The sequence below is a fragment of the Pyrus communis genome, chromosome 17, assembly GCF_963583255.1.
Source record: "Pyrus communis chromosome 17, drPyrComm1.1, whole genome shotgun sequence".
NCBI classification, from domain to species: Eukaryota; Viridiplantae; Streptophyta; class Magnoliopsida; order Rosales; family Rosaceae; genus Pyrus; species Pyrus communis.
This window is the reverse complement of record NC_084819.1, coordinates 6216521-6237031: the sequence shown is the minus strand read 5'-3', so window position 1 is coordinate 6237031 and position 20511 is coordinate 6216521. Positions and strand designations below refer to the sequence as shown.

Below are 20511 nucleotides of genomic sequence, written 5' to 3'. Positions count from 1 at the left end.
ATTCGATCACTTGAAGGATTTGCGAATGGTGTTCGATAAACTACGGCCCTACAACCTCAAGATGAACCTGTTGAAATGTGCATTTGGTGTCACCTCTGGGAAGTTCCTTGGCTTCATTATCAACAACGTGGCATTGAAGTGGACTAATCAAATATTAAGGCCATTCAAAGCATGCTAGAGCCAAGGAATCTACACGAGCTGAAAAGTCTATAAGGATGGTTAACCTTCATTAGGCGCTTCATCTTTAATCTTACCAGATGGTGTCAACCCTTCAGTCGCCTCATGAAGAAGGACACTCCATTCATATGGGATAACGCATGTCGCAATGCCTTTAAGAGCATAAAAAGGTACCTGGCAAGCCCACCTGTCTTAGGAGTTCCCGTGCCTGGAAAGTTGCTCATTTTATACATTGCTACACAAGAGGGTTCTGTTAGAGCACTCTTGGCACAAAAAAATAAAGACCAAAAGGAAAGAGCACTCTATTACCTAAGTAGAACTCTCACTGGTGCCGAGCTTAACTACTCACCGATCGAGAAGATGTGCCTTACCTTAGTCTTTGCCGTCTAAATGCTTAGAAACTACATGCATGCTTACACCATCCACTAGGTTGTTAAAGTCGATCTAGTCAAGTACATTATGTTCAAACCGGTTCTGACAGGGCGACTAGCTAAATGGACATTGCTTCTCAACCAACACAAGATCATCTACGTCTCAATTAAAGCCGTTAAGGGACAAGCCCTAGTGGACTTCCTTGTCGATCATCCAATCCCAGTCGATTGGAAAATCTCGAACGACTTGCATGACGAGGAGGTGTTCTACATTAACATCTTCCCGACATGGACAATGTTCTTCGACGGATCCTCACGAGCAGACAAAGCGGGGGCAGGAGTAGTATTCATGTTGCCACAAAGACAAGTACTACCCTATTCCTTTCGACTAAATGAATTATGCTCCAACAATGTCACTGAGTACCAAGCACTGATTATTGGACTCCAAATGGCGATCGACATGGAAATCACAAATCTAGAAAGGTATGGCGACTCCAAACTCATAATCAATCAACTCTTGACTAAATATGAATTAAGGAAAGATAATCTCGTTCCATACTTCCGGCTAGCAACTCAACTGCTACAAAAGTTTGAGGTCGTGGTGCTAGAACATGTGCCAAGAAAAGAAAATCAAATGGTGGACACTCTCGCTAACCTAGCCTCAAGTATGGCACTAGAAGGAGACGAAGCTATGGATATGCCAGTTTGCCAAAAATGGGTGATCCCACTCGTCACTGAAATTTTACTAGAAGATACAAATATCATCTCAGTACTTCCAGTTGACACTGAAGAGTGAAAATAGTTGTTGATCAACTACTTAGAGCATGGAAAGCTTCTAGATGATCCTAGACACCGTTTTGAAATACGTCGACGAGCACCTTGCTTTCTCTACTACAAAGGAACACTCTACCAACACTCTTTTGAAGGAGTACTTCTAAGATGCCTAGATGAGGAAGGAGCTAATCAAGCCATGGAAGAAGCACATTCAGGCGTATGCGAAGCATATAAGTCTGGACCAAAACTACACTTCCAGCTTAAGAGAATGAGTCACTACTGGTCGAGCATAGTAAAGGACTGCCTGGAACACGCCAAAAGGTGCCAAGCCTGCCAATTCCAATCCAACTTCATACATCAACCACCTGAGCCATTACACCCTACAGTTGATTCATGGTCCTTTAATGCTTGGGGATTGGATGTCGTAGGAGCAATCACACCAAAATCATCTGCCGGATAAACCTACATCCTAGCCGCAATAAACTACTTCTCAAAGTGGGCTGAAGTCGTACGCCTAAGGGAATTCAAGAAGGAAACTGTCGTTCATTTCATCAAGGAGCATATCATCCACCGATATGGTGTGCCTCACTACGTCATCACCGAAAACGGAAAACAATTCTACAACTGACTCATAGACAAGCTTTGCAAAAAATACAAATTTAAGCAGCACAAGTCTTCTATGTATTATGTTCCAGCCAACGGTCTTGCAGAAGCATTCAACAAAACGCTATGCAACCTCCTAAAAAAAGTAATCAACCGAACAAAGAGAGACTGGAACGAAAGAATAAGCGAAACACTTTGGGCATATAGGACGGCACATATGACTCCTACACAAGCTACGCCTTATTCTCTCATATATGGCGTGGAAGCTGTTCTGCCACTCGAAAGTAAAATCCCCTCACTAAGGATGACTATACAAGAAGGCTTGACTGAAGAGGAAAATGCAAAGTTATGACTTCAAGAGTTGGAAGCACTCTATGAAATGAGGCTTGAAGCTCAACAACACTTGGAATGCTACCAAGCACGGCTATCCAAGGCATTCAACAAGATGGTCCACCCAAGGTTTTTCCAAACTGGAGATCTTGTCTTGGCATTACGAAGGCCTATCATCACAACTCACAAGACAAAAAGCAAGTTCACATCAAAGTGGGATGGACCTTACGTAATACAAGAGGTCTACACCAACTGTGCCTACTTAATCATGGCAGAAGACGGCTTAAAAATCATCCCCATCAATGGAAAATTCTTGAAGCTTTACTACCCCTAAAACAAACAAGCAATGCTCCTCGCTTGTATAAGCCTAAACTACACACGGCACAATGCTCCTCGCCTGCATAAGCCTAAACTACACACAACACAATGCTCCTCACATGCAAGAGCCTAAACTGCGCACAACACAATGCTCTTCGCCTGCATGAGCCTAAACTGCACGGCACAATGCTTCTTGTTCGCATGAGCTTAAAAGGCAACACCCAATGCTCCTTGTTTGTATGAGCTTAAAAGGAAACACTCGACACTCCTTGTTTGCACGAGTTTAAAAAGCAACACACAACGCTCCTAGCCCACAAGAGCATAAATTGTGTACGGAAAACAAAAAGCAAAATCACCATAAAAAATCCATCACTTTTTTGAACTACATCATGACTTGATCCTTCCTCAACCAAGGGTGTGTAGGCAACTTGAAACTTTAAAACTTCAAGTACAGTCATATCATCAACAAAAACACAAGCACTTTGAAGAATAAAGAGCAAATTCAAGAATGTGAATATTTTCTTTAAAGGAAGAATTCGGCTACAAAGCCATATTACAAAATGAGCAAAAAAAAAAGACGGCTTCTTTAGTAGTCGGTGCTATTCCAAGTCATAGCTCCGCTAGGGATGTGATCGCCAAGAAGCTCAAACAAAGTCGGTGAATTGTCACGAACATGGTGCGAAGGATTCAAAATAAGAATCCTTGACGTGCACATCTTCTTCTTCATATTCGGACGACCAAAATCTGTCACCTCCCAAGATACGTCAGAAGACCACGACTTCATATGCATCGAGTTGCCTTTTGTAGGAAGAACAAGCGCCTTAGGGCTAGTCAATGGCGCATAAAGTTTCAACGTCGTTCCTCTATCTTGCATATCACCTTCCTTCACAAGAATAGTGATGGTGTTGCTCGTAAAGCACTTGAAAAATACCATGGCTGCAACGGAAAAAAAAGATTGCTTCACTAAAGCAAAAGACATGCGAGACAAACCTCGTGAGTGTTGAAAGATGACGATGACAAAGTCACAACGACAAAAAGAAATCAGCCACAAAGCTTGAGCAACACAACAAAGAGCGCAACTACAAGATGGTCATTCAAAGCACACTACAATAGCAAAGAAAACCAAAATGTTATGCAATCACACTACGCAACCCCTCAGTGATTATGCAAGCAGTTTCTTGCACTGCACGACAACATCACCACCGAGGGAAAAATTGAGACCAAAGGACACTACACAGCGTAACCTCACTACAGTCTTTTGTACAACACCACACAGTAAAAATTGATGCACTGCTACAAGCAAGCAGCCCATGGCAGCAACAACTGCATCACACATGGTACAACATCAAAGACAATGCACGACAAGGAATTGTGAAAAAGTACACACCCAATTGTCCTATAAATAGGTGTCAATTGCTTCCTAATGATATAAGGAAGAGTACATACCAAATAGCAAAAGGAAAATAATAAAAAAAGAAGCACATTTCAACCAAAAGAAGGAAGCAAATTCCAAGCAAAAAATGGCAAGTTTCAACCAATCTGCGTAAGTAGGACCTTTTTAGTGATAATTCGACTTTTCGGAAGTGTTTTGATGCAAGGCCAGAAGGAAGCTAAGAGGCTGATGATCATTGTGTCCAAATTTCATAATTTTCCCTAGAGCCAAACGTTCCATTTTTTAAAGTTAATCCTGCAGAAGTTGTTTTCCCATCAAAACTGCGCATCTGTGGGAAAATGACGAGTTGAAGGCTTTCCCGATTTTTCCTAGTGGTGTGTATGCCTGGAAAGATAAGAGATAAAGCTGCGATTCGCATATTTTTACAGAATTTTCTAGAAGAGAAATCGACCTCAAACTGGGCATGCAAGTTAGATGATGTGTTTCTCAAACCAACAAGGGAAATGCATGCTATTTTTGCAACAAAAATCAGCAAAGAAAAGAAAACAAAACAAAAAATAAAATAAAATAAGGAGAGGGCTTTACTTTCCTTGCCAAAATACAAAAGGGAATCCCTCCAAAGCAAGGACAAGTCTTCAAGTTTCCCAATCCAAAGGGGAAAATACCCTTTTTGCCGTGGAAAAGAAAAAGTGAAAGAAAAAAAAAATGCAAATCCTACTCACCCAAGGACAAGCATTAAATCTTTCCGAAACCTTGAAGGAAATCACCAAAATTTTCCAACACTTTGAAGGAAATCACCCTCGTTACCAAAATTGAAGGAGGTTTCTGCCTAAGGAAGGAAAAACGTTTTTTGTTTTCCTCACAACCACAAGGAAAAAAATTCAAAATACACCAAATGTATTTTGTCAAAATTATGGAAAATTTAATACGCACAATAAGTATGTGCCGATTTATCCATTTCCAAAATTTCTTTCAATATCAAGCCTCTATAGCCCTTGAAGAAAAAAAAAATCTCATTTTTTTCAAGATTAAGCCTCTACGGCCCTTGAATTAAATTTCCATTTCATTCAAGATCAAGCCTCTATGGCCCTTGAAGAAAAATTTCATTTCACTCAAGATCAAGCCTCAACGGCCCTTGAAGAAAATTTCATTTTCATTCAAAATCAAGCCTCAACGGCCCTTGAAGACAATTTTCATTTTTCATTCAAGACCAAGCCTCAACGGCCCTTGAAGAAATGTTGTGTTTAAGAAATATGCCTCTATGGCCCTTGACGAAAATCATCATTTCAATTCAAAAAATATGCCTCTACGGCCCTTGAAGAAGCAAACTAATTCAAGATCAAGTCTCAACGACCCTTGAGTTAGAACATTCACATTGCATGACTTCAAAACACGTTTCCTACATGTGACAAGCACATGCCTCCAACGCGCCTTGAAGTGGGGGCATTTGTAGACATGGAAATTTCATTGCATACAAATGATGCATCACAAGGCTCCACGTGGCATATGACTCATCACAAATAGACAAGTCATCAAAGACATGTAGCAAAGGAAGCTCAAAATTTCCCAAAAATCGGCAAAAGGGAGAAAATCCCTCTTAAAAACTGCAAAGGGCCCAAATTGCTCCCAAAACTAGAATGAAAACTAAAACATTTTCACAAAACAAGCAAGAATTGAAGGTTGCTCACAAAATAGGCAAGAAAGCCCTATAATTCGGCCAAGCAAGGGAAAATGGCTGAAATTAAGACACAAAAATGCCTAATTCTCCCATGGACGAATCAAGACACAAATCAATGCCAAATCCACCCAAAGGCATGGCTTTGGAAGTCTATAAATACAAGGTCCCAAGACAAGCATAAGGTCGACAATTTCTACATTGAAGGGCCGAAATTCTCACAAAAGGAGAACCTCTGCCAAATCTTTGAAGACTAATACGCTGCCAAAGCACTCGTCAAAGAACGCATAACCAAAGCCAAAGCTTTCTTTCGACCAAAGCTGAAGCATTCCCTTGAAAAATCAACAAGCACCTGTGCTGATTCTTTCAAGACTTTGTTGCAAGCTCAAAACTTGTAAAAATGTCTGATTCAAGATCAAGTCACCAAGACCCTTGAATCAACGAAATCCTACATCAACATTCCCTTTACCGCAGCCCTAAACCTGAGGTGAAGACCATCCACGCATTGTTTCAAGCTTAAAACTTGAAGCAATTGTTCAATCATTCATCTGAGATCAAGTCATCACGACCCTTGGATCAACAACCTACGCATCTACATCAAATTTGAAGCCTAAATCAGAGGAAAATTGTAAACAGAGATTGTAACCTAAAATTCAAATCAATACAAATTTACTTTGTACACGAATTTACTTTGTACACGTGTTCTCATTTCATTCGTTACAAAATTTTTGTGTTTACACATGCGTTCTACAAACATTGATAGAAGTAGGCAACGATGAAGTAAGGATCTTTTGGACAATTATTTTGACCGTAACAGTGCATTCCCTGATGCGTACTTTAGACGTCATTTAGAATGCAACGACATTTGTTCAACAAAATCATGATAGCTATTTGTAACCATGATTCTTACTTTGTGCAAAAGAATGATGTTTTTGGTGTCATGGGTCTCCTTCCTGAGCAAAAAATTACTGCAACCATGTGGATGCTTGCATATAGAGCATTTGTAGACCAAGTCGACGAGATAGCGAGGATGGGAAAAACAACCATTCTAGAGTCCCTGATGAGGTTTTGCTTCACAATCGAATCTATCTACACCAAAAAGTACCTCCGGAGACCCATGACCATGGACTCGTAAAGGCTTTTGAAGAAGGGTGAGATACGAGGTTTTCTTGGCATGATTGGAAGTATCGACTCTATGCATTGGACCTGGAAATGAGCCAAAAGTATCATTTTGGAGGCGGTGTCATCATTTGATACATGGATTTGGCATGCTTTTTTTGGTGTTCCAGGAGCTCAAAATGACCTCAATGTCCTTGCTTAATCCCTAGTGTTCAACGATGTCCTGCAAGGAAGAACTCCTCAAGTCATATATACAAATAATGGAACCGTACACTCAGAGGCTTACTACCTAGTAGAAAACATCTTCCCAATGTGGACATCATTTTTCAAAATAGTGTCACATCCATGAAGTGAAAAGGAAAAACACTTCGCAAAATGTCAAGAGGGGTGTATGAAGGATGTGGAGAGTTGTTTTGGTATCCTCTAAGCTCGTTAGGCGATTGTCAAGGGTGTTATTAGATTGTTTGATTTAGAGTCGCTTCGATCCATCATGATGACGTGTGTCATTCTTCCCAACATGATTGTGGAAGATGAGTATGATTATGACGTCATTGATAAATTTGAGCTAGACACGATGAACAATTCCAAAATACAGATATATTATGCTTATGATGCCACCGAAGAACCCGTGCAACACAAGCCATTAGAAAGAGATGGACATTACAATGAAAGGCTCATTCAACGATATACTTCACTCCAATCCTCATAATATCACAAAGCCCAACAAAGTGACTTGATAGAACACTTGTGGTCGTTGAAACAAGCTCAAGAAACTTGAAATAATCTCTCAGCAGCTGCAACTTTTGCCTCATCTCTAGCCTTATCAGCCTCAAATTTAGCCATTTCCCACGCCAAAGTCAATTCACCTTGGCGAGCAAGTTCTTCCATATATTTTGTATAATCGTTCTTGGAAGAACCACCTCTTCTCATTGAAGTCTTCTCACCTTGAGACCTCAGTGGATAACGGGTCGACCCCGACACTTGTTCAGGGGTTGCTTTCGGCACTTGTTATGTGTCGCTTTCATTAACATGCGAGTCATGATCTGGCATATAGTGTAGAGATGTGTTGTTCATGACAACTTTTGGACCGACATGCACAACTCTGAATTTGGGACAATCTTTGACAATATTCCAACATTTCCACCGATTGAATAATTTGTTTTTGTTTTTGGCATTGTACCAAGCTTGTGCTTGAAAATGTCTACAAAATGCAGGAGAAGAAAAAATTATAATCAAAGTAGCTAATGTAAATTTTGGTATACTACAAACAAATAAATAATATATTGCTACCTGATCAATGTAATTTTCCCCACTTTGAATATTAGTATTAGATTGTGCCAAGGTGTATCTCCAATGAATAAACGATTGGCTAAGTATTCTCCAACAACTTGAGAGCGATTGTTCCCTTCTTTCGCCACCAATTTTCTCAAGAAAAAGGGAATGAACAATGCTCCACATTTCTCGTAACTGCATCTCATTACATGTAATCGAATCATGAGTAACTTCAACCCAGGTAGAACATAATGCAACATCTTCAGTAAGTGTCCAATTCGTACTTGCATCATTGGCCCTTTTTTTGGAAACAAAAGTATATAGAAACTTTGAGAGAAAGATTGGAATGTGGTTGAAAGTATTTGAGAAAATATGAAGGTGTGGTGTAAGGTGGAAGATAACGATAAGGTACATATAGAAAAATAAAATAATTTTTTTAAATTTTTTAAATTTTTTTTCGAATTTTTATTTACTTAATTAATTTATACTGTTGGATTATACAAAATTTGAAATCCAACCCTCCAAATGGTGACACATAGCATAATGGTAACATATCAATTTTTTTTATTTATTTTATTTTTTTATTTTAATTTTTAAAGCCGAAAAACTTGGACCATTGATCTGGATTTGAAAGGCTCAGATCGTGCCACGTCATCTAGCGGTTAGGGGACTTTTGAAATTTTTTTTATCTTTGAAAATCGAACGGTCCAGAAAAAAGAGTCGTTGAAATCCAACGGCCGAGTGGGTGCCATGTTGCACCTAGCAATGGCTACAGATAGCCTGTCCAGTACGGGTCTCATTTCCTGCAAATCCTGTCGGTGACAGCTTTGCTAAAGCAGCCGATCCCCTTGGCGTTTAACCATGCTAGACTTGCTCTTAGCAACTTGGATCAAAGAGAATGACCTGAGAGAGAAAGCTTACCTTAGAAGTAGGAGATGGTTCTATAAAAGGCAGCAGAAAGGAAGAAAAAATGACGCTCAACTCAACATATAAAAGACTTCAAAGCTTTGTAAGGCAACTTTTACAAATTTCTTTTGTACTTCAAGCACCCTGTACCTTTATAGCCCTGCTACATTACTTGTAGTATCGATTCCTTGTATTAAAATTTGTAATGACCCATCCCCCAAAATTACGGTTTTTATAATTTTAAAATGTGAAATTACGAAAATACCTTTTGAGGCGAATGTGTTGACTTTTGTTGACTGCCTTGTCGTGTCACCTAAGATTCATTTCCTTAGCATATTCTGGTAGTACTCGTCACTACGGACGCGTGGACGTAAGCGGAATTGAATTTGGAGCTAAAACAAAGATTTTACAAAACTCGGAATGATAAGGCATTTTGGGATCTCTCATTGGCTGACATATGGCGAAATCTTCCCCATTTCTGGGGTGTTTCCTTCTCTCCCATGAGATACCTCTCTCGAACTCTCTCTCTAGAACTTTTCATCTCATTTCCTCACTAACTTTAGAACTCTCTCAGCTCTCCCAACACTCTCTTCTTCTTCCCAAGCAACTCACACACGTACACAGACTACTAACCTACTCTCTCACTATTCCATCCCTTCTTTCTCAACTCTCACCTCTCTCTCTGTGCACATTGCAACAGAGACACCACCAACCTTCACCATCGTGGCTTACTCTCTGACAATTTTTCTCGACGAACCTCGCACTCCCAACCTCGTTAAGGACCAACACCATGTCATCTTATCTTAGTTTTCAATTTCTAGCTCGATCTCGAGCTTACATGCGAGTTTTGCGTAAATTCTATGTAGAAACTAGCTCGGGAAAACATTTCCCAGTTTTTCGACGAGGACATGAGTTTTGAATGGCATTCCTGGCCAACATCAACAATAACTCGACCCCAAATTGGTATGATCTTGTTTCTCCATGTTTTAAGCTTCAATATGGCTTTTGAATCATCGATTTTAGTTGAGTTGTGGCCCTAAATCGAAGCCGGGGAAGTTTCCCGGCCAAAAACCCCAGGTCCGACCTTCGTCTTCGTTGGGTCTGGCGACCCATGAACTTAACCGGGTCGACCCAACCCATAAACGGTAAACCTTAAGCCTGATCCACTAACCCAGCCCAAACTATTGGGCCATGCAACCCAACTAAGTAAGCCCAACCATTATCCAGCCTAAATCTATGAACCCATTTACTAAGCCAAACCTTATAACTCGGCCAACCTAACAACCCAGATACTAAACCAAGCCCAAAACCCTTGGCCCATTACCCTAGGCCCAACCCAACAACTAGCCCAATCCATTAACCCTAGCCCATATCCCACCCAACCCGGATCTCAGCCCATGTTCCATGGTCAAAGCGTAGGTCTGCGAGTAGGATCGCGTGTGCACTGCCATGGGCCAGCACATGGAGCGCACGCCCCTCTGCTGGAGGTACTATGCTCTGCTGCCATCCACGGTAACAACCATGGTAGCGTCGATGACTTTTTTGGTGAACTTTCTGATGACCCAACTCGGCGCATGGCGGCACGTAAAAGAACATGAGGTCCCTCCTTAGGTTTTTCGACGTGCTGAATCCGAATCTGTCGTCCGTTTTGCAATGTTCGATCATTTTAATAGAGTTTTACTAAATGACATCTAATGTGGTTAGGTCAATGGCGAGAAGTGACACCATCCTCGCTAGTTCGAGCGGCTTTTGGGCAATGGAATACTAGTGAGTGAACCCCTTCTAAACTTGCATGGTTTTATAAAATATTAGGCTTGCATGCATTGCATATTTCATGCATTGAATATGTCTTATATTATGTTTTCCAAATTTCTATATTTATGCTTTATAAAGGATTTATGATTTATTAAAATTGCTTTTATACATATTTATGATTTATTGAATTTACGTTTTTACTAAAGGTTATGAATTATGGGATTTTCACAATAAGAATTCTATGGATTTACGAATGTGAGTTATCATGAATTTATGTGTTGAGGCTTTAAGCTTTTGAGCTCCAGATTTGGATATGAGATTTTGAGATATGTTTTCGGTACGTATCTAATGGGTTATCATACAACACATCCACACAAAACGGGTATGTAGACGTCTATGGCCATAGGACACAGTTGAGGAGATTTATGTATATAAATTTTCTCCAGCGTAACCCTGAGTCGTATAGTTTCACCTTCGGGTGATAAACCATGGTTTATTCACTGGCGTAACCCAGTGTCGTACAATTTCACCTTCGGGCGAATAAGGAGTGAGATATTTATGCTATACCCCCCGCTCACTAGTCGGGGCTAGTGTCGGTGTGTGATGTTATATATCCTCTTCTCCAGCGCAACCCGGAGTCGTACAGCTTCACCTTCAGGTGATGGACCATGGTTTCTTCATTGGCATAACCCAATGTCGTACAACTTCACCTTCGGGTGATGGACAGGTACTGCCTTCAAGCGACTATGATACCCCTAAAGAGTACAGTATGATGTATTTAACGGATTTGCCTTCTGACGGTGGTATTCATTTCTGAGCACGGTTTTATATGTACTGATTTTATGAACGTTTGCATGGCATGTAGAGTTTTTGAAAAAACCTATATATATATATATGAGTTTTCAAAACAAGGGGTTAGTATGTTCCTAAATAAAATGGTTTTTTTATTATTCAAAACAGGGGGTCAGTATGTTCCTAAATAAAATGATTTGCCTTCAGACGGTGGTATTCATTTCTGAGCACGATTTTATACCTCCTTTCTGTAGGTCCCATTCCTCAGTTCATACCTTTCCATAATCATTCTTTCACATTATTCTTGTTTAGTTGTATGCTCTGAACATCTAATTACATGTTTTAGTTATATGCGTGTTTAAAATGGCTTTGTCACCCTCAAGTGTCGATCAGCACGTGTCTACCCTGATATTTGGGGATATTGGAGTTGGGGCGTGTCAAAATTTCTTTCACAAACACTTTCTACATGTACTAGGATCTACCCGATCGGTGGATAACTATGCCTAACTGTGGGTAAAACTTGCCTTAATAGGTTTAATCTTTGCCTGATCACTTGTATTATTTGTTTATTTTCAATTTATTATATTTTCATGCAATTTAGTATGGTTTAATTAATATTTTGCAAGTCTTGACAACTTCTTACTTTCACCTTTTTACTTGTACTTTGTTTCGTTTTACTTACTGTTTTTACATTTATAACAAAGATTGCAAACTGACTTAGATCACTTTTGATCAGTTTGTGGTTCTCTCTTAGCATCAATATAAAAGAAAATAAAAGTCATTGTCACACCTTGTCACCAAGGCATAAAAAGAACTTAACATGGATTTAATCCTTTCATGGAACAATTTTTGATAAGAAGTTCAGTTTACTTGGGGCGCAACCAGACAAACTCAACAAATACTTAATAAACAATCAATCTGTTGGCCTTAACTAATAGTGGCACACCTGAAAGCAATCAAATTGTTTATAAGAGCCTAAAAACCTACTCAAGGTTTTGACAAGGCACCTTAAACTAACGCAGAGTTCCACACTCATGTAAAAAACGTGTGGGGATTGACCATCCAACACTAGTAGTGTTTTCATAAACCACTGATCACGTCACATGATATAAGGATATGTACACAAATTGCGTCAATAATAAGCAAAGAGATGCGTCACACAGTTGACCTGATTAGTACGTGAAGGATTTACAATCACTGCAGTGTATTAAATTCAAAAAGCTGTTACACATAGCAATCACTAGATACTTTGGTCCTTATAGGCTGCATGATAAAGGTTCATTAACATCGAAAGGAGTCCTAGTGCTCACTAGTTACTAAAGATATGAGATCACATGCTCATTACATAAAAGTTACAGAAAACTAAAGAAAATGATTTGAAAATTTTGAGTTTTAATTAAAATGACAAAAAAGTGTTGTAAGTGAATAGTACTAGGAGTGACATTTTAGAGTAAAAATATATTTTTTGTTAAAAGTGAACAGTACTGTAAGTGTTTTGTTAAAATCCCCATTGAAAGTTAGGCATCAAACTTAAAGATATGACATCACATGCTCACTACATAAGTTATAACACAATATTTTGCACAAGATTTTGTGTTCGATTTTTTCTCCTCTAATATTGTTCGTATTATGTAATAATTAAACAATATCATGCATGACATGCTTCTTTGAAATTTCAAGATGTGTTCGTGTAATTTTTAAAATCTCATGATAAAACCTTAAGAGAGTGTCGAGATAATAATTAAATTATATCAATTATCAAGCATGGTATAGCCATGGAATAACTTTAAAACCTCAAAGGGGTTTCTTAATGTAATATTCCAAACTTGATAGAACTTTCCACGCAAAACCAAAGACAATCAATCATATATAATATCTCCCTATTTTTTAATGTCGTGTTGATTATTCAATAACTCTCCATATTTCAAATAATTAAAATAATGGGAAAGTTTGCGTCTTCTTCTTCCTTCTTCACACTCATTCAAATTCAACTGCTGCTGCTTCTATTGTATAATATTCATCTTTCCAAGGCCACCTTATTTTACCAAGTCAAACCAACCCACCATGTTTTATTTTTGTCCTCCCCTTAAACCCCACGTTTACTCTTATTTTTTGGCCCATTCCTTCTGGTACTCCAATATTTCACCAGAACATCTGTTTCTTTCTTTTCTGGTGGAGCAACAAGAATCTTTGGGGTGTTTTCTGAATTGGGTTATCGCCATTTTTTGATTTCGAATCCTGTTTAGCGAAAGTATTTAGTTGGCTGAGTTTGTTTGATATGTAAGTGATATAGATATCATCAAGTTCAAAATCTTTGAGTGGTGAGCAAGTACTCTTGATTATATGGCGTATCCTGCGTACACCTCGCTATCGTTTGGAGGTTCAGAGCATGGGCAGGGCCAACAAGTTTTGCCATTCAAGACTGCCAAGGGGTCTCTCAAGGTCTGTCTTTTACATGGCAACTTAGTTATATGGGTAATGGAGGCCAGAAACCTTCCTAACATGGACATGGTTCATAGGACTCTCGGAGACATGTTTGCTAAATTTCCAGGGAAGTTTGGCAGCAAGACCGAAGGGCAAGCGCCGCAGAAGATAACCAGTGATCCCTATGTGACAATTTCTGTGTCAGGTGCTGTGGTTGGGAGGACGTTTGTGATTAGTAATAGCGAAAACCCGGTTTGGGGGCAGCATTTTGATGTTCCGGTCGCGCATTATGCTTCGGAGGTGCAGTTTGTTGTGAAAGACAGTGATGTTGTGGGATCACAGATCATGGGTGCTGTGGGAATCCCAGTTGAGCAATTACTTTCTGGCATGAAAGTAGAGGGAACATTTCCGATACTTAATTCGAGCGGGAAAGCTTGTAAGCCTGGAGCCGTTTTGAGATTGTCAATTCAGTATATCCCAATTGAAAAACTGACATTTTATGATCAGGGAGTAGGTTCGGATCCTGATCATCAAGGCGTCCCCGGCACTTACTTTCCTCTTAGGAGAGGCGGTAAGGTGACTCTGTATCAAGATGCACATGTTCATGATGGTCGCCTTCCGAATTTGGAGCTTGACGGCGGTGTTCAGTATGAGCAAGGGAATTGTTGGCAAGACATGTTCGATGCAATAAGTCAGGCCCGTCGCTTGATATACATTGCAGGGTGGTCTGTGTACCACAGAGTTAGATTGGTTCGGGATAAGAATGATGCCGCGGATTACATGTTAGGTGATCTTCTTAAGGCCAAATCACAGGAAGGTGTGAGAGTGCTGCTTCTTGTTTGGGATGATCCAACTTCCCGGAGAATTTTGGGATATAAAATGGTAAGGCCTTCGAGATTAGTAAATATATTAATTCGGGATTCTCTCGGTTCAGATCAAATTTATTATACTTTTCTTGCATATAAGGATGATTTTATAAGTTTTTCCCTTCGATTGAACAAGTTATTATTGGCTCATTGTTGAAGCTCTGAAAAATGCTTTCGCAAATCTGAAATATTTCTATCTTAGGCGCCAAGAATACTGATTGCTACTTATACCAACTGTTATGCTTTGTTCTACTTCCTCATTTCTCTACAAGACATAAAAGTGATCAAATCATCAAACATCGTAAGAAATGACATAAACAGAACAAAGTTTGTGTTTGTTCTTAAAAAAAAATTATCTTTCACTTAATGTTTTAATATTTGAGTTGAGAATTGTGTATAAGAAATTGAAGCAAATACTAAAAACAGAAGATAGAGACAATGTAGGGGCAGCTGAAGATGAACTCGAATCTTGATGAGAGCGGAACTGAGGAGAGGATGATAGAGAGCTCGGATTAGGTTTATCAAATACTACTAGATTCATTTGATTTTTGCCTGATGTTGTACTTCAAAGCAGATGCAGTTATGTATGATGTACCAAGCTAATTGACCAAAACGTTATAATAAGTAACTCTAAGGTGCATCTACACATTGCCCGTTCTCTGCAGTCTCGTATTTCCCTTTGTACTTTTTAAATTTTGATTTTGATTTTCATACATGTACGGGATTCAAAGGCTATGCTCTTGATCCGGCTGACACCAAAGTATAGCTTGAATAAATGCTTGAGAAGGCTAATCTTTATTTTGTACATCATTGTCCATTTTGATTGACTATATGATATGCAGGAAGGGGTCATGCAAACCTCTGATGAGGAAACTCGGCGTTTCTTCAAGCACTCTTCAGTCCAAGTGTTGCTTTGCCCTCGATCTGTTGGGAAGGGTAGCTGGGTCAAAAAGCAGGTTAGATAAAATAACCAACTTAGTTATGCTGCAAGTTGAGAGGTGAACATTGTTCATGTCATTTTGTTTTTCATACGTGGTGCTAAAATTTTGCGTTTCCTTCACTTATTACACTAGTAAATGGACCTCGTAAAATGAAATCTGGAAAGTCCAGAGTTCTGTTATGATATGCCAAGTTGCATATCAATTACAATTATCCCACTTCAACTAATTTGGGGCTGAACATCAAGTAAATCCCACACAATCTTTTGGAGGACTAGGAATCAGTGCTGCTTATTCTTGACATGGTGATATTATCATCAACTGAGAAAAAAGAATCGATATCTTCTATGGCTGGCAAGCTCTAAGCTTATGTCAAATCGTCGTTTTTTTCTTTTCACAAGTAGTATGTTAAAACTGTATGGACATATATATAGCACAACTCAGATTTGATTTATGTTTTCGTGTTCTGTTCGGATACTTATCAAAAGAAATCATCAGGTGTATAATTGCCTGTCTCTATCTCTTTGTATTTTCATGCTTAATGTTCTGCGTGAGTGCTTCTTTGAACCTTGATACTTCTTGTCTTTGGTCATAGGAAGCCGAAACTATCTATACCCATCATCAGAAAACAGTGCTTGTGGATGCTGATGCAGGCAATTCTAAAAGAAAGATCATTGCATTTGTTGGAGGTCTTGATCTATGCCTGGGGCGCTATGACACTCCAGATCATCCAATCTTTAAGAGTTTACAGACAGTGCACAAAGATGACTGTCGTAACCCTACTTTCTCGGTAATCATTGTATTAATTTTTTATTTTTCTGTTGGATTAACATCCATTGCTAGATGATGTACACACAATGAAAAATTGATAGTTTATAAGCAATTTTTTTTTTTTTTTTTTTTGTGTAACACGAGCAAGAATACTTATTAGGTATTAGTGCATTACATGCCCTCTTCTTAAAAAGTTCTCATACTTTTGTGATCCTATAAGAAGTGTGTAAGTCATTGATGTTACTGGTTTACGAGCTCCCTGTCGAGTTTTCATGAAAAGATAGAGGATCACCTTGATGATTTGATTCAATAAATAGTATAGTTATGTCGAATTTTTTCTTCTTTACCATGTTCACCTTTGCAACACAAACAGGAGCGCTCTGTTGGTTGTCCAAGGCAGCCATGGCATGATTTGCACAGTAAAATTGATGGTCCAGCAGCATATGACATCCTTGCCAATTTTGAGGAGCGTTGGTTGAAAGCTTCAAAACCCCGCGGGCTTCAAAAAATTAAAACACCGCATGATGATGCACTACTAAGGATTGAGAGAATTCCTGAAATTATTGGGATGGCGGAAGTTCCTTGCCTGAGTGGCAATGATCCAGAAGCTTGGGATGTTCAGGTACATTGGATCTCAATCAGGCGTGTGCTATCTTTTGTCTTCTATGATTTCTAAACAAATTGGTCAATTTTTAATCTTCTCCCCCACCAACCCCCACAATTGAAGGTTTTCCGTTCAATTGATTCCAATTCAGTGAAAGGATTCCCGAAGGACTCAAAAGATGCTACAAGCAAGGTGAGAAATTTGGCTTAACTTCTTTGCACTAATATAAGGTATCTCACAGTTTACACTAATGTCTCACCATGTCTGCAACAGAACCTGGTTTGTGGGAAGAATGTGCTGATAGACATGAGTATACATGCAGCATATGTCAAGGCAATCCGTGCGGCTCAACATTTCATTTACATAGAAAACCAGTACTTCCTTGGGTCATCATATAATTGGAACTTATACAGTGATTTAGGTGAGGACTCTAACCTTTGAAGCAAGTAACCCGAAAAATGAATATAGGTGGTTCATAAACATGTCGGTGCTCTATTTTTCCCTTCCCACCATGTAGCATCAATGCAGCATTGGGATTTATGAAGCTAAATTTGTATTGTATTTCCATGTGATTTATTTTCGTAGAGACATCGGTGATGAGGCCTTTTTATGCAGGTGCAAACAATTTAATACCAATGGAAATTGCTCTTAAAATCGTAAACAAAATCAAAGCAAATGAGAGGTTTTCTGTATATATTGTAATCCCCATGTGGCCAGAAGGTGTTCCTTCAAGCACTCCTATTCAAAGAATTCTCTTTTGGCAGGTAATCTGATTACTGTTTAAGAAAGTACTTGTACTCGAGCAGTTATCGTTGGCTCCAGACTCATTAGTGTTCTAGCATGCCTTATGAAGCTTTCTAGGCCGTAATAACACAAGAACAATTTCAAGGCATTTTGTTTTTTTTACCAATCAGATGAAACATCCATAAAAAACAATAACAATGCAGCACCATTTTTTTTATACCATGGCTTTTTTTTTTTCTTCTCTGCAGAATAAAACAATGCAACTGATGTACGAAATGATTTACAAGGCTCTAAAGGAGGCTGGACTTGAAAACAAGTATTGTCCACAAGACTATTTGAATTTCTTTTGCCTCGGGAATCGCGAAATACCGAATGGTGAAGAAACTTGTGCTGCAAACAAAAAAGAAGCAAATACTCCCCTGGTATGTCCCCTAAATTTTTTCTTGAACACACCTTTAGCTCATGAAGCTAGGTTTGCCGATATATTTCAATTGCTTGTGCTGGTTTTCTGTAATGCAGGCACTCACTCGGAAGAATCGGCGTTTTATGATTTATGTCCATTCTAAAGGAATGATTGTGGATGATGAATATGTTATAATAGGATCTGCAAATATCAATCAGCGATCCTTGGAAGGTACCCGGGATACCGAAATAGCAATGGGAGCATACCAGCCTCATCACACCTGGGCTAGAAAACTCTCTAGTCCACATGGAAAGGTAAAGCCTTAATTGTCAAAGCTTTCTGTACCCATATTGCTAGAGGTTTTCTTGTGCATCGTTTTATCCTACCTGAGTCCTGAAAGTTTAAGGTTGAGAGAAGTTTCTGAATCATGATAAAATGCAACATGTAGCACTATTAAAATTTTCGAACATAAGTATGTTATCCGAGTGTCCAGATTTTGGTGTTGAGTAGAAGATACAACTGCAAGATTTTCAATTCTGTCTGTTGAATAATTGGGAAATGATTTCCGAAACCTTTTTCTCCTGCACATCCCTATTTATTTCTTTCCCTTGATTTTTTTTTTATTTATTCAATCCAAATGCGAGAAGTAACAGGGCAGGGGGAGAAAAGTGGTGTGTGGAAATCACCTTACGTTATAATTTGGAAGAGGTCACCATTCATACATATGGAAATGGTACGCTACAAGGGAAAAAATTGTAATAATTTGCTTGCATATATGATTGCAGATATATGGATATAGAATGTCACTTTGGGCAGAGCATACAGGATGTCTTGAAGAATGTTTCAAGAAGCCGGAGAGTCTTGAATGCGTGAGACGGGTGCGATCCTTGAGCGAGCAGAACTGGAGGCAATACGTTGCGGATGAGATTACAGAAATGAAGGCTCACCTCCTGAAATATCCGGTTGAAGTCGATCAAATGGGCAAGGTGAAGGCTATTCCGGGCTGCGAAACTTTTCCAGACGTCGGCGGCAACATACTGGGGGCATTCAAAGCCATCCAAGAAAATCTCACCATCTGATCACAACAGATTTTTCAGTGCAGATTTGAAGTCCCAGTTGATAAGTATGCTTCTGCCTCAAATTCTTGGTCATATGAATATACAACTAGGCCTGCTAGCTATGTGGCACCAACTTGTCTATTTTTCCTTGTACATTAGAAGGTAGGATTTGAACATGCATTGTCCCACATGCGTTGTAATGTATATGGTTGGTGGTGAGTTATTTTGTCCAACTCTGCTTAGAATGTCGAAATAATTTGGGGTGAAAATTTGAATCCTCAATGCAGATTAAGTCATTTGGCTAAAGCAATGTATTATCTTCTTTACACTCAAGTTTAAATTCTCTCGTTATAAATTACGGCTGTTTAGAATAAAATATCTAGTAAAACAAAACTATGAATGACAAATATAAGAGATACTAAATGTTCTTCTTTTCTTGATTGCTGCGTGGAGGCATTTTATACTCAAGCTGTCAAACCTTAGGCGTTAGTGGGGAAAATGGCATGCATAAATCACTTTCCTGATTTTTTTAATTTACAAAGGAAATCGAGCTTAGAATCTATTTTCATCATGGTTCTCGAGTAACTCAATTTTTTTTAACTCTAAGAGGTTGGTTAAGTGGAAAGCGAGTAAAAGTTTGGAGCTTTCAGCTTAAGTTTGAACTTCCAGGGATATGCATTCTTTAGGTGAGCCACGAGCTCTACTTTGACGAATCGTTGGATCCAAAGGTAAAAAGTACATTACACTTGATGTGGTACTGAGATTGCATAGAGAGGAGGATGATTAGTTTGTAATCAATGTATGATGAAATACTTTTTATATATATATATAAAATAAAGTCCTTGCTTAAGTAAAACATTAACAAATTAGGAATGTAGTTGTTATAATCCTGAAATGTTTATTAATATATGTAACGAGTATAGATACATCTCGCTTATGTTTGTCGCTCTTATCGTGTAATCATACATATCGTTTATTTTCATAATGTGATTGAGAATAATGGAGAAGAGAAACAGAGCCGTGAAAATTAGTGAAATCATGAGTAATGGTGGGAGCTGAAAATCGGGTCCTACATGGTTTGCCTTCGTTATCACACGATTCACACTTGAGCTAAAGGTGTGTGTGTTCTTTCTCAAACCACCCACTCTTTTGGACAAAAAGATCCGTATCCTATTTAAGCATCAGACGAGGTATTATTACAGTGTGTTGCAGGTGCAT

General features: G+C 38.9%; 2 protein-coding genes across 2 annotated transcripts; both read left to right on the top strand.

The window, feature by feature from the left end:
* The first annotated feature begins 636 nt into the window (after positions 1–636).
* Positions 637–1344, top strand: LOC137721938 (uncharacterized). The gene has a single exon (XM_068460956.1). It carries the CDS (start codon positions 637–639, stop codon positions 1342–1344), a length of 708 nt encoding a protein of 235 aa, XP_068317057.1.
* A 12221-nt stretch (positions 1345–13565) lies between these two features.
* LOC137723547 (phospholipase D beta 1-like) lies at positions 13566–20402 on the top strand. Its single transcript, XM_068462745.1, has 10 exons — positions 13566–14791; positions 15618–15731; positions 16309–16503; positions 16858–17106; positions 17212–17280; positions 17362–17509; positions 17704–17852; positions 18081–18254; positions 18352–18549; positions 19021–20402. The coding sequence occupies exons 1-10, from the start codon at positions 13829–13831 to the stop codon at positions 19312–19314; spliced, it is 2553 nt and encodes an 850-aa protein (XP_068318846.1). The 5' UTR covers positions 13566–13828; the 3' UTR covers positions 19315–20402.
* The last annotated feature ends 109 nt before the right edge of the window (positions 20403–20511 follow it).

Coding starts and splice junctions, on each gene's coding strand:
- LOC137721938 (XM_068460956.1), top strand. CDS start 637: ATGTTCAAACCGGTTCTGACAGGGCGACTAGCTAAATGGACATTGCTT.
- LOC137723547 (XM_068462745.1), top strand. CDS start 13,829: ATGGCGTATCCTGCGTACACCTCGCTATCGTTTGGAGGTTCAGAGCAT. Junction 15,732..16,308: donor GTAGCTGGGTCAAAAAGCAG/GTTAGATAAAAT, acceptor CTTTGGTCATAG/GAAGCCGAAACTATCTATAC. Junction 18,550..19,020: donor TCTCTAGTCCACATGGAAAG/GTAAAGCCTTAA, acceptor ATATGATTGCAG/ATATATGGATATAGAATGTC.